Source organism: Plecotus auritus (assembly GCF_963455305.1).
Source record: "Plecotus auritus genome assembly, chromosome: 9".
Classification (NCBI taxonomy): Eukaryota; Metazoa; Chordata; class Mammalia; order Chiroptera; family Vespertilionidae; genus Plecotus; species Plecotus auritus.
This window is the reverse complement of record NC_137783.1, coordinates 58,562,234-58,576,101: the sequence shown is the minus strand read 5'-3', so window position 1 is coordinate 58,576,101 and position 13,868 is coordinate 58,562,234. Positions and strand designations below refer to the sequence as shown.

Sequence of the window (13,868 nt, the reverse complement as noted above, 5' to 3'; positions counted from 1 at the left end):
CAGAAATAGTTTTTTGTTTTGTTTCATAAAGTTGGTAATTGCTGGTTGGCCATAACCATTGATATAGATCTTGGTTTTTATCAGCCAGCTTCCTTGGCATGCCACTCTATGGCCTATATAAGGCAGCATTGGTGCGGTTTGAGTGTTGAACCTGGTTCTTGGGGAAGCAGGTCCTAGCTGATGACTGAGCACAGACTGTGAGGCCCTCAGTGGCACTCTGGGCATGTGTGCATTGAGCATCTGGGTAGTGGAGAGACACCAGTGAACTAGGACCTGTGCTCTGCTCCTCAGAGTTCCCAGGGAGGAGAATTGGGACAGGGCAACAGATAATGTTAAGTGTCATATAGAAAACAACCTAGGGTAGCGGGGCGCAGAGTGATGGATAGGGGGGAGGCGCTCCTTCAGATAGAACTGGTAGAGAAGGCCTCTCTATGGAGTTGGCATTTGAGCTGAGACTAGAAGAATAAGAAGGACTGGGCCAGGCAGAAATCTAGGAGGCAGGTCATGTTGTTGTTCACTGGAAGTTTGCATTTCTGCAACTTGTTGAAATGAGTGTTTTTAGTAAAAAGTTTTTGATTTAATATTGTTTTGCTTGTTTTTTACCTTAACAAGGATGATATATTTGCTACAGAAGCAATTAAACCCTTACAAAAAACAAGAGAGAAGGAAAGGACATTTGAACCCAGCTTGTTCGATGATAACATTGATATCTTTGCTGACCTAACTGTAAAACCAAAAGAAAAGTCCAAAAAGAAAGTGGAAGCTAAGTCTATATTTGATGATGACATGGGTAAGTTGGGTTTTCTACACATGACATAGAGATTATTACCATTCTATGACTTGGTATTTCTCCTGCTACCTTTATCTTGGCCTTTTCCTGGAAAATGTTCCCCAGTGGGGTTCCTTTGGCTTGCTGTGTAATCCTGAATTAGGCTGAGGATGGATAGGTAAATGGTGAAATAGCTTTTGGGTATCATGGACATCAAGGATTTGAAGGATCCCAGAATTTGATCTTTAAGTGTAATTTAACTTTTATCTTATTATGCCCACTGCCAATTATCTGTGACAAATCTACACACTGATGCTATGAAAGGAGGATCAGAATTATCAACCACATGTAAAGTTGACAGAGGTTGCTGCCTTGGGCATGATGCAGTTGGTTGAGTCAGAGTTCTAGGTGGAGAGTGAGCATCAGTGTCCAGAGGGGCAATTCAGGAAAATAGGGCTAGACAGGAAAGTAGGTTATAACTCAGACTTTACATCTCATCAAAGATCTGTGTTTGTAAATATGCTCATTTTCTGTCCATTGTGTAACGTCTACTTTATTAATGGGCAAGCCAAATGCCTCATAACCCTAAATGTAATGACTTGGTGTTGGTAATAGAACTTGGGCTGAGGCCAGATACACAGTTCCTCCTCCTTCCCCTCTCTCTCCCAAGTCGAAACCTTGGGGTTAACTGGTAGAAAGCTGGTGCTGAAGTGCCAGACTGGGTCTGTTCCCCAAGCAAGCTGTGAGCTCCATCTCCACCTGCTTCCAATCACATGGGGTGCAGAAGAGATTTATATTACAAAAGAAGTAATACATACCTCTTGTAATAGATTAATACTAGTCAGAAAATGTAAACAGTGGAAAACAAACCTAGAGGTAGCCATTATTAAGAGTTGGGCTGTAATCTTTCTGATATGCTGATACTGTTATAGGTTTGAATACTTATTTTTTTCCAAAATAAGAATATACCTTCATAGCTGAGAAAATAGTGTTCAGAGAGAACCTGTGACTTGTATGTGATCATAAAACTTAATTAGTAGTAGGACCAGAATCTGAGAGGCTTGGCTCTATTGCAGCGTTTTTTTGGTAACCCATTCTGTTACCAGACTTGAGTCTTGTGATTTGTGTAGTTGTTTTCTTTTTTTGTTTGTGTTTTTCTTTTTTTTTTGCCTATTTAGCAACTCTTTTTCTTTCTTTTTAAAGATGATATCTTCTCTGGCATCCAGGCTAAGACAACCAAACCAAAAAGTCGCTCTTCACAGGCAGCACCTGAACCAAGATCTGAACAGAAGGTGGCCAACATATTTGATGATCCTTTGAATGCCTTTGGAGGCCAGTAGAGCATACAAAGTATGCCATCTCACTCTTCAGCTACATCCTTGAGTTAATAATTCTGTCTTATGCATTTTTTGTCTTAACTGAATTATCAGAAGCAAATACTGAAACAGTGTACTCACCTCTTACCAAATGCACTTTGTGTTTTTCTGCACTGGTTTTAATCATGCTTAATACTGCAAAACAAAAATAAAGGTTTCACAGTATTTTTGTTTATTTGTTCTTTTAAAACTATATTTAATACTAGAGGCCCGGTGCACAAATTTGTGCATGAGTGAGGTCCCTCGGCCTGGCCAGCAATCGGGGCCAATCTGCCACGGAAGGTAGACCGGTCATTTGGTCACTTAGGCTTTTATATATATAGATAATTAGCTTTGGTAGAGCCACAATATTAGGGAAGAAACCTATTTATGCCTTTCATGGGTGGGCAAGGAATCCCAGAGGTGGCAAGCAAAAGCCAGACTGATGACCAGGAGTCTTTCTTATAAATGGATGGGAGCCCTATCTTAGAGACTGGGCAGATGGTAGAGGAAGGGGATGAGAGATTATCTACTTCATGAGTCTTTGCAATAGGAGAGAGGTTTCCTTTAATATCTCTACAAGTCCTCTTAGGGAAGGTTTGACAGACTTGGTCCTTCACTCTGTTTTTGAAAATGAAGTTTTATTGGAACACAACTATATCCATTTATTTACATACTAGAGGCCCAGTGCACGAAATTTGTGCACAGGTAGGGTCCCTAGGCCTGGCTGGTGATCAGGGCTGATCGGGGCCTTCTGGCTGTGACTGGGGCCTTGCTTCTGGCTGCTGGCTGGGGCCTTCCTTTGTTTTGCGCCACCCCCTGGTGGTCAGTGCACATCATAGCAAGCAATCAAACTCCCGAGGGGACACTTTGCATATTAGCCTTTTATATATATAGATTGCCTATGGTTCTTACCCTATCTATAATGCCAGAGTAGTTGTGACAAAGGCTGGATGCCAAACAAAGCCTAAGATATTGTCTATCTTGCCCTTTTCAGAAATCGTTAACTGATCCTTGCTCTCATTTCCATTCCTTGGAGCTTTGTATTATTTTGTCAAAGAGGCAGAATGAACCTAGGTAATTGTAGGGAGAAGTGCTAAGGGTGGAAATGCCAGCATCTAGAGCAGCACTTAAGGGAATGTCCTGTAATTGTTGCCCAGTATACCTACTAGCCACATAGATGGCTGTCCCTCCCAGTCTGTGTTTTCCTATGCTGTGCCATCTTGGTGCTCAGAAGTCAACCTGTAACAATGGCATAATCTTGTATGCAAGATTGGCTTCACCAATCCTGAAACCACTAACTTCTTCCTTGACCATTTTTAAGATTGCTCTGCGAGTTGCTCATCTCATAGCCAAGGATTTTGTACAGCTGCCACAGATCAGCTATTGGCCCTACTCTGCTTACCCTATGGCAGGAGAGGGTGCTTTCTAGTTGCCTATTCTTTTCCTCTGAGCCTTTTGTGCATGATATTGTTGTACTTAACCCAGTTATTAATTAACTGGAAAGGCCAAATATTAATTTACTGGAAAGGCATGCCCAGTAAAGTCTAAGGTGCTTGCCTGTCATATCTGGGAATAGGGCATTGGCTAGAGTAGGCCTGTAGGAGTGGCCACTGCAAGTGCAGGAAGTTTTGATATTTCAGCTCCTAAACAAAGGGGCTCTTTTGCTCTTGCCTGCTCCTTGCTGCTGGGGTCTGACTCCTGACTTGGGCTCCCCACATGGCCCAGAGCCATGTGGACCCCACACACATGGACTGTGACTAGCCTGACACTACACCGGGCTCAGCTCCACCATGGAACGGAAACTGGACACTGGTTTTGCTTTGGCTCTGCTGACTCCTACCTGCATATTTTTCAGGACTGGTTTAGGGGAAAAGGGACTTTGGAAAATGAGCGATATAATTCCATACAAATAAAGCTTTCTGCCACATCTCCTCACGTGGGGGCAGCTGGAAATTCTTATTCCAGAGTTGCCTCAAGAACCCCACTTCCACTAGCAATGGAGAAGAACAGTCCATGCAATTATCCGATAACACATGAACGTTCTGTCCCTTAGATTATTTGTATACATAGTTTCCTGCTCTGAGTCTGAGCTCACTGTGGTGGTTGACTCAGCATTTGTTAAACATGGTTTTCTTTGGGAGTGAACAAATCTGATCTGTCCTTACGATTGATTCCAGGGAATTCAGGAGAGTTAGAAATATAATTAGAAATTAGGCAAATTGCTATTTTTAAAAGTTTGAAAGGGAAGGGAACTTATATTTATTGGCCATGTGGTGAGCATTTCTTATTTTATTCAGTCTCCGTAACTCAGGTAGGTAACGTCCTCATTCTATCTAATAAAAGTGTAATATGCAAATTGACCATCACTCAAAGACACAAGATGGCCGTCCCCATGTGGTCAAAGATGGCTGCCCCCATGTGGACACAAGATGGCCAGCAGGGGAGGGCAGTTGTGGGCAGTTAGGGGTGACCAGGCCAGCAGAGGAGGGCAGTTGGGGGTGACCAGGCCAGCAAGGGAGGGCAGTTGGGGGGGACCAGGCCTGCAGGGGAGGGCAGTTGTGGGTGACCAGGCAAGCAGGGAGGGCAGTAAGGGGTGACTGGGCTGGCAAAGGAGGGCAGTTGGGGGAGACAAGGTCAGCAGGGAAGGGCAGTTGAGGGGACCAGGCCTGCTGGGTAGAGCAGTTGGGGGGACCAGGCCTGCAGTGGAGGACAGTTGGGGGGACCTAGGCCTGCAGGGGAGGGCAGTTGGGGGGGACCAGGCCTGCAGGGGAGGGCAGTTGGGGGGGACCGGGCCTGCAGGGGAGGGCAGTTGTGGGCAATTAGGCAAGAAGGAGGGCAGTTAGGGGTGACCAGGCCAGCAGAGGAGGGCAGTTGGGGGGACCAGGCCTGCAGAGGAGGGCAGTTGCGGGGGGAGGGGGGGCAGGCTGGCAAGGGAGGGCAGTTAGGGGTGACCAGGCCAGCAGGGGAGAGCAGTTAGGGGTGACGGGCCAGCAGGGGAGGGCAGTTGGGGGCGACCAGACTGACAGGGGAGGGCAGTTAGGGGTGACCAGAATGGCAGGGGAGGGCAGTTAGGGGCAATTGGTCCGGCTGGGGAGCAGTTAGGCATCGATCAGGCTGTCAGGGGAGTGGTTAGGGGGTGATCAGGCTGGCAGGCAGGTGAGCGGTTGGGAGCCAGCAGTCCTGGATTGTGAGAGGGATGTCCAACTGTGGGATTGGGCCTAAATGGGCAGTCAAACATTCCTTGAGGGGTCCCAGATTGGAGAGGGTGCAGGCTGGGCTGAGGGACACCCCTCTCCCCCTGTGCACGAATTTCGTGCATTGGGCCTCTAGTTTTACAGAAAAGGCTAAAATCTGGAAGCAGTGTAGAATGGTGGAACAGGTTTGGATCTTTTTTTTTTTTTTAACTTTATTGTTGGAAGTATTACAGATGTCCCCTTTGTGTGTGTTTTTCCCCATTGACCCCCCTCCATCCCATACCCAAGTTTGGATCTTTTTGAGACCTAGATTTAAATCTGACTGTCCACTCAGAGCTGTTTGAATGCAGGCAAATTGTTTCCCTTTCTTGGCTTTTATTTGATCCTTCGTCAAGTGTTTTCAGTACCAACTTTGCAGGATTATGAGGGGAGCAAATATGCAACGCGCATATTCAAGGCAGGCAGGGACGCTGGAAGGGCTGGGCTCTGGAAAGGCCCGCACCCGTGGCCTGGGACTCCCCAGCCAGCCTAAGGCCAGCGCGTCGCTCCCGGCAGCCTGTGCGCGGTCGCCAGGCCGCCCCGGGCGCTAGGCAGGTGTCTACTTTAGTAATAAAGGGTCAACATCCGGGGCACTCCCAACCGACGGCCACCTCCGAACCCAAAGAAAGCCGGCGCCCCAGCAACCGCTGGCGCCTGCGGCCAGGCCTGATTGGAGGGCGGCGTGAGCGGCTGCGAGCGATTGGGTGGGTGTCACAAAGGGGCGGGGCGCGGCCGGCGGCGGTGCTCCCAGTGCGGGCGGCTGGCGACCGAGCGAGCGCACCCGACAGCCGGTGAGGGCGAGCGGGCCGGATGGGGAGGGCGCCCCGGGCCGCGGGCCGCTGAGCCGGCAGCGCTGCTGCCGCTGCCGCCGGGGCCCCTAGAGCAGCGCGGCCTCCGGGCGCAGCGCAGGCGGGCCGCCCCTGCGCTGCTGCCGGAGACCGGCGCCGGGCGTCTCCGCCAGGTCACAGCCTCCACTGTCCCTCCCGCTGGGCGCGACGCCAGCCCTGACTGGAGCCCGATCGCTGTCCTCCTGCGTCTATGGAACCAGCTACTCCTGGAGGAGCCGGGCTGCGCAGGTGACTCAGGTGCCTGTTCGCGGGCGGCTCCAAGGATTTCCCAGTGCCACTAGGAAATTACTACAGGCTGGAGTTTAGGGTACAGATGCGAGGTGTAGGCATATGATTTCTGTAGCTTGTATTGAAAACTTAGGGGTTAGTAAAAACAGCTCATTAATAGCCACCATTTTCAATGACTGCATATCATCTGGATCTCTTGACGTTTGAGGAAAAATTTAAAAGATAACTGCTCTTATGTGGCTAATCTTTAGGACGGGATAAAGCTGATTCCTAGTCACTGAAGTTGCTTATTTGGCGCTATTGTTGCCTTACCTGGCTTTGGTTGTATTTTTTTTTAAAGATATATATTTTTATTGATTTCAGAGAGGAAGGGAGAGGGAGAAATAGAAACATCAATGTTGAGAGAGAAGCATTGATCGGCTTCCTCCTGCATGCCCCCTACTGGTGGTCGAGCCTGCAACACAGGCGTGTGCCCTTGACCCGAATGGAACCCAGAACAGGCCAATGCTCTGCCCACTGAGCAAAACCAACTAGGGTTCTTTGGTTGTATTTTTAAGAACTTTTTCAGCCCCACCAGTGTGGCTCAGTGGTTGAGCATGACCCATGCACCAAGAGGTCACAGGGCACATGCCAGGATTCCTAGTAGGGGCATGCAGGAGGCAGCTGATGAATGTTTCCCTCATAGATGTTTCTATCTTTCTCCTTCTCCCTTCTTCTCTCGCTAAAATCAATAAAAACTTATTAAAATTTTTTTAAAAGATCTTTTTTAGAAGGAATGAGAAATGTTTTGGGAATTGATTTAGAAATGTTTTTCAATTCTATTACTCTTTTAAAAATATATATACCTTTTTATTGATTTCAGAGAGGAAGAGAGAGGGAGAGAGAAACATCAATGAGAATCATTGATCTGCTGCTTCCTGCACGCCCCTTAGTGGGGATGGGGCCCACAATCTGGGCATGTGCCCTGACCAGGAAAGGTGAGCGCCTGGTTCATTGGTCAGCCCTCAACCACTGAACCACGCAGGCCGGGCTGATTCCATTACTCTTAATAGCTAAGTCTGTTTTTTAAATTATTGGTAAAAATTCTGGAAGAACTTTTTTTCTCTACCTTCCTTTCCTGTTCCATTTTTTACCTTCTTGTTCTTGCATCATTTCCCATCCTTTGAGTCTCCACTGCCCTTTGCTTTCCAACATCATAGGGTTCTGTAATAGGCTCAGTTGAGCATGACCACACAGCACTTTAAGAAACTGCCATGGACCCTGCTTTTAATACTGCCTGGGTCTTTGGCCTTTTGAGCTTCTGTTTGACCCTCTACCATCATGTAGTCCTCCAGTCAGTTTAACAAGATTTAATGGCCTAAAATTGTCCTCTGTTACAGTGATTTCTACTGCTGAGGAGACATATATCTATTTTCTTGAGGCATACATTGCAGTTTTTAATTTAGTTACCAACCTTACTTCTTTTTGGATATTTATTTTACTCCATTGATTAGGGCCCAAAATTAAGTTGGGTGTTCCAGCACAATTAATGCTGTACTAGGTTGCTGTTTTTCCTTTAGCCCATACTTTATTGATTCTCCTGGTAGGTGGACTTCCAGATCTGTCTTTTCTCCCATCCCCAGCTTGTTCATTATTACATTCAGGGCATTGCTGTGGAAGAGTATTGTGGTGTGCTCCTTATATCTTCTGTCTCTAAATTCCTTGGTCAGGCACTGGTCACCCATTCCTTTATTTCTGTAACATTCATTTCAGCATTCCTGACCCCTGACTTCTGTTGCTAGAGCTGCTACCATATATGTAGGAATGCTATTGGCTTTGGGGGAACAGATACTGCTAGTTCTAAAGTACATTTCTTATTTAATATATCATGATAAGTATGCTCTTAAGAATCCACATGTTATCTAAAATATTAAAAAAAGAAGTTTCAGTGAGGAGAAAGAAGGGTCAGGGGTTAGCTTCATACAAAGTAAATTTTTTTTTTTTTAGGCATTTCAGTATATTAAAGATATAAGAAATAAAACCTGAGCAATAAGGCCATTTATTTGGTTTATATTTAAAAGCAATAATCTTTCTCTACTATCATCAGCAATATTATTAGCACAGTATTTTGTATCCTTATATTTATTACTCATTATTTTGATAAATATATAACTGCACTCAAAACACTGTGTTGCTAGCAATAACTTTTCTTCCTGTGATGCCAACTCTTTAGGACCATTAGCAGTTTGCACAATGCAATCCAGGTTCTTTATTAAATTAATTATACTTCGTTAATATTATAAAAATTCATACTATAGCAGAAATCACTATATGTGCTTGTATGTCATAAGTTGTATAAAGTTTGGTGGACTTAGTTTGGAGTGAATCATAACATGATTCCCATGGAAAACCAACCAATATTTGGAGCATAACCAACCATTCCTTCCTCTTCAAATCAGGGATAATATATTTCCTATATCACAGGTTTGTTCTAGGATCAATTGAAAGACTGAATATTTATGTATTCTTTCATTGAACAAACCTTTAGCGAGTACCAATATGTACAAAACACTGTTCTAGGTAAGTAGCGTACAGTTTAGTAGAATAAAAAAGCCATGTAAAAAATGAAATTGATTGTAATGGGTACAATATATAATAGAGGTATATGATCGAGGTGCAAAGGAGAGTAACCATAAAAGGCTTTGTGGAATAGTTGCCACTTGAGCTGAGTCTTGAAAGATGATTAGGTATTGTCAGGTAGCCAATTGTGTTGATGGCAGTGAGTAGAGCAAAGCAGGAGGAATGATAGAGGCTATGTGTTCCAAAACTGCAGGTGCAAATGATTAGAGGAGAGAGGTACCAAAGGTGTTACAGGGTGGGATGAAGTAAGTATATGAATAATTACCAAGGTGGAGACTGTATGACAAGAAGTAGGTTCGTAGGAAAGATGATTAGTTTTTAATATATTGGATTTCAGATGTCTGTCATTTGTTAATATTGCAGATGCTTATGGGATATAATGTCTATAGAATGGAGATGTAGGTTGCTAATAAAACCACAGCCTTTAAAAATAACTGCTCTTTTAGACACATTTTTATGAAAAGTGCAGTGACTTCAGTGATATCTCATATTCTTTGAAAAAAAAAGTAAATTATCACCCATTTTTCTTCTTTACTTTTACTTCCCTAGTGTTCATTTTTTATTCACCTAGGCTTACTTACTGATATCCTTCCACTCTGAGGCTTTACCCATTCTGAAATACATTTAAAAGTTTATTCACTTCTGGACTACATCAAGCAAAAAGTTTTTGCACAAGAAGGGGAACCATAAACAAAACAAAAAAAGTCAACCTACTGAATGGGAGAACATATTTGCAACTTATACATCTGATAAGGGGTAATATCAAGAATATATAAGGAACTCATACAGCTTAACACCAAAAAACCCCTAAAGAATACAATTAAAAAATGGGCAGAGGACCTGAATAGACATTTCTCCAAAGAGGGCATATAGATGGCCAACAGACATATGAAAAGATGCTCAGTATCACTAATCAGGGAATGGACATTAAAACCACAATGAGATATCACCTCACACCTGTCAGGATGGCTGTTATCATTAAATCAACAAATAAGTGCTGGTTAAGATGTGGGGAAAAGGGAACCCTCATACATTCTTGGTGATATTGTGCAGCCACTATGAAAAACAGTACAAAGATTTCTCAAAAATAAAAAATAGAGGCCCCATATGATCCAGCAATTCCACTTCTGGGTATTTATCCAAAGAATACAAAAATACTAATTCAGGAAGATATGTATGCACCCCTATGTCCTTACAGCATTACTAATAATAACCAAGATATGGAAGCAATCTAGACATCCATCAATAAATGAATGGATAAAGAAGACATAAAATATAGATATCATAATAATATATAGACAACAAGCTTATGGTTGCCAAAGGGGATGTGAATTTTTTTAAAAAGGTCCATTAAAAAGAAATACCAGCATTGTATCCCTAGTGGTTGGTACATAATTGATATCTCAATAAATATTTATTGGAGGAATACTTCATTTGCAAATAATGCATTTAGATAACATGAGTGAACAGGTTAAAACATTTATCCACTTCTAGGAAATATTTCCCAACTTATTCTATGAGGCCAATATCACTTTGTTAACAAAATCAGACAAAGGCATATAGAGAAAATTAGATCAAGCTTCTGGTAAAGATGGCTGAGAAAGTAAATGTGGTATTCGCAGCCTCCCACAACCACATCAAAATTACAACTAAATATAGAACTACTATCATTCAGAACTGCCTGAAATCTGGCTGAATAGAAGTCATACAACTAGTGAAGTAAAGAAGAAAGCACATTGAGATTGGTAGGAGGGGCAGAAGTGTGGACGGGCTGGTCTGACACCCATGTGTAGTAGTTTTTTTAATTGGGAGGGATATCTTCAAGGCCTTCTGTGAGAAGCAGGGGTCCCCAGCCCCACACCAGACCTCCAACCCCTGGAAGAGAAGAACTGGGAAGAGAAGTTCTCATAACTTCAGGCTGTAAAAACCAGCAGGGATTGTGGCTGAGTGACATGGAGGCTGCTGGAGTCCCAGGTGTTCCTCTTTAAGGGCCGGTGCATGAACTTACAAGGTCCTGCTTACCCTGAGCTCCAGTGCAGCTTTGGGGGAATCCAGGGACATACGGGAAGGACCTGGACTGTCTGGCATCAAGGCAAGAATCGAGGGCAGCTTTTTCCTAGACAGGGGTGCCAGCAGGGGTCATTGTTCCTATGCTGGAACCTTCCTGTCCCAGAGCTGACTGGCAGCCATATCTGAGTTTCCATCAGCATAGCCTACATTGTTAGCTCCACCCTGGTGATTCCCTGATATCCTGCCCCATCCAATTTGCAGCCCCATCCAAGCTGCAGCTACTTTTCCATATGAATGACTGTACTTGCTAAGGCTCCAGACTTTGATAAACTCTCTTAAATAAGCAGCAGCTGGAGTCAGTGCCCCAAATCTATCAATAGGCTGGAGTCAGCATGCCCCAAACCCATTTACCAGGCTGTCTTGCTTCACAGCTGGGCCTCACCTGGGCACTCGCTAGTGAGGAAGTAGGAGCCATCTTCAGAACTCTTGGTAGCTCCTGCTGAGTGGCCCCAGGCAGTGGCTGACTTTGCACCTCCCAGGAGGCCCCAGAGCCAGTGCACCCGGTGGACAGCTTCAGAACATACCAGATTACAACTCTGCACATCCACAAGTGACACACTCAAGGGACAGACTCAGTGAGTACCAAAGCCCCACTGAAGCAAGTCCTGCCCCATAAGGGTGTCTCCTGCACAGCAGCTCTTCCATTGTAGGCACAGCTGGTCTTCACAGTCAATTCCTCCCAGTGACGCCAACAGCAATCAAGGCTCAACTATAACAAGACTGTGCACACAGCCCATACAGGCGTACCTAGAGTGCCCAGCTCAGGTAACTGGGGAGGCTGAGCCATTGAACCCTACAGGATACCTACTACCCAGGGCCACTCTACCAATTCCAGGAAACATAATTCTACCTAATACATAGAAACAAACATAAGGAAGCAGCCAAAGTGCAGAGACAAAGAAACATATTACAAATGAAAGAAATGGAAGCAAGAAAACTACTGGATACAAAGTTCAAAACAATGGTTATAAGGTTACTCAAGGATCTTAATGAGAGCCTCAAGGGACTTAATAAGAGTTTTAAGGGACTTAGTGAGACTTTCAAGGATCTTAATGAGAATGTCAAAGACATGAAAGAAGGACCAGTCAGAAATTAAACATACACTAACTGAAATAAAGAATAAATTACAGGGATTCAACAGTAGAGTAGAGGATTCAGAGAATCAAATCAAAGGTGTGGAATATGAGGAAGCAAAAAACATCCAATCAGAAGAGCAAAAAGAAAAAAGAATCCAAAAATATGAAGATAGTGTAAGGAGCTTCTGGGACAACTTCAAGCATACCAACATTCACATTATGGGGGTGCCAGAAGGAGAAGAGAGAGAGCAAGATATTGAAAACCTATTTGAAGAAATAATGACAGAAAACTTCCCCCACCTGGTGAAAGAACTAAACTTAAAAGTCCAGGAAGCACAGAGAGTTCCACACAAGCAGAACCCAAAGAGGCCTACACCAAGACACATCATAATTAAAATGCCAAGGGTTAAAGAAAAGAGAGAAACCTAAAAGCAGCAAGGGAAAAGCAGTTAGTTACCTACAAGGGAGTGACCATATGACTGTCAGCTGATTTCTCAACAGAAACTTTGCAGGCCAGAAGAGAGTGTCAAGAAATATTCAAAGTGATAAATAGTAAGGACCTATAACCAAGATTACTCTACCCAGCAAAGCTCTCATTTAGAATTGAAGGTCAGATAAAAAGCTTCACAGATAAGAAAAAGCTAAAGGAGTTCATCACCAAACCAGTATTAAATGAAATGTTGAAGGGTATTATTTAAGAAGGTGAAGAAGGAGGAGGGGGAGGGAAGACATAAAAATAGGAACAATAAAATGGCAATAAATACTTATCTATCAACAATTCAATCTAAAAATCAAACTAAACGAACAAGAAATCTAATGAACAAAATAAACTGATGAATAAAATAGAATCAGAGCCATGGAAACATGGAACCTACTGATGAATCTCAGAGGGAAGAGGGGTGGGGGAGAGTGGAAAGAGATTAACCAAAGATTTTATATGCATATATGCATTATCTATGTACACAGACAATAGGGTGGTGAAGGCCAGGGCAGAGTGGGAACTGGGTGGAAGGGGGCAATGGTGGGAAAAAAGGGGACATCTGTAATACTCAACATTAAAGATTAAAAAAATAAAAAGCAGCCAGGTGAAGACTGGTGGGAGGGGCAGAGATGGAACTGGTTGGTGTATGTGAAATACAGAATTTATTCTTGAATTATTTATTATTATTAATCACTTTTGCCTACCTCTGTATGTAAAGGATTATACACCATATACACATAGTACTTATCCTAGGAATACAAGGTTTGTTTAACATCAATGTAATACACTATGTTATAGAAGAGACAAAATTCACATGATCATCTCAGTAGACTGGAAAGAAAAACATTTGTCAAAATCTAACACACCTCATGGTTAAAAAAGAACAATTACATAAACACCTGATAAAGGTAATCTGTGAAAATTCCATAGCTAAAATCATATCTTATGATGAAGGACTGAATGCTTTCTCCCTACAATCAGGAATAAGACAAGAATGTCTGCTCTCACCCCTTAGCTTATTTTTTATTTTTATTTATTTTAATTAATTAATTTATTTATTTTACCATCACCATCTCACCATTTATTTTCAACTTCGTGTTTGAGATTCTTGGTAGGGCAATTAGGTAAGAAAAGGAAATAGCCATCAGATTGGAAGGGAAGAAGATCTCTATTTACAGATCACATG

At 43.4% G+C, this 13,868-nt stretch overlaps 2 protein-coding genes across 25 annotated transcripts in view; both read left to right on the top strand.

The window, feature by feature from the left end:
• Positions 1-2,317, top strand: part of LOC308234133 (WASH complex subunit 2A-like) — an 84,407-nt gene extending 82,090 nt beyond the window's left edge. For 20 of the 22 annotated variants that reach the window (XM_080641411.1, XM_080641402.1, XM_080641405.1 and 17 more), the window contains 2 exons: positions 613-790; positions 1,973-2,317. In XM_080641411.1, the coding sequence (XP_080497537.1) occupies positions 613-790; positions 1,973-2,109 (315 nt within the window). In that variant the 3' untranslated portion in view covers positions 2,110-2,317. The remainder of the gene's footprint in view (positions 1-612; positions 791-1,972) is intronic. The other 2 variants (XR_013959027.1, XR_013959028.1) reach the window with 1 other exon arrangement.
• A 3,847-nt stretch (positions 2,318-6,164) lies between these two features.
• The window catches only part of ZFAND4 (zinc finger AN1-type containing 4), a 123,778-nt gene continuing 116,074 nt past the window's right edge, over positions 6,165-13,868 (top strand). For 2 of the 3 annotated variants that reach the window (XM_080640885.1, XM_080640884.1), the window contains exon 1: positions 6,316-6,436. The gene's annotated coding sequence lies outside the window, so the exon portion shown is untranslated. Of the gene's footprint in view, positions 6,437-13,868 lie in introns of all 3 variants that reach the window. The other variant, XM_080640886.1, reaches the window with a different exon arrangement.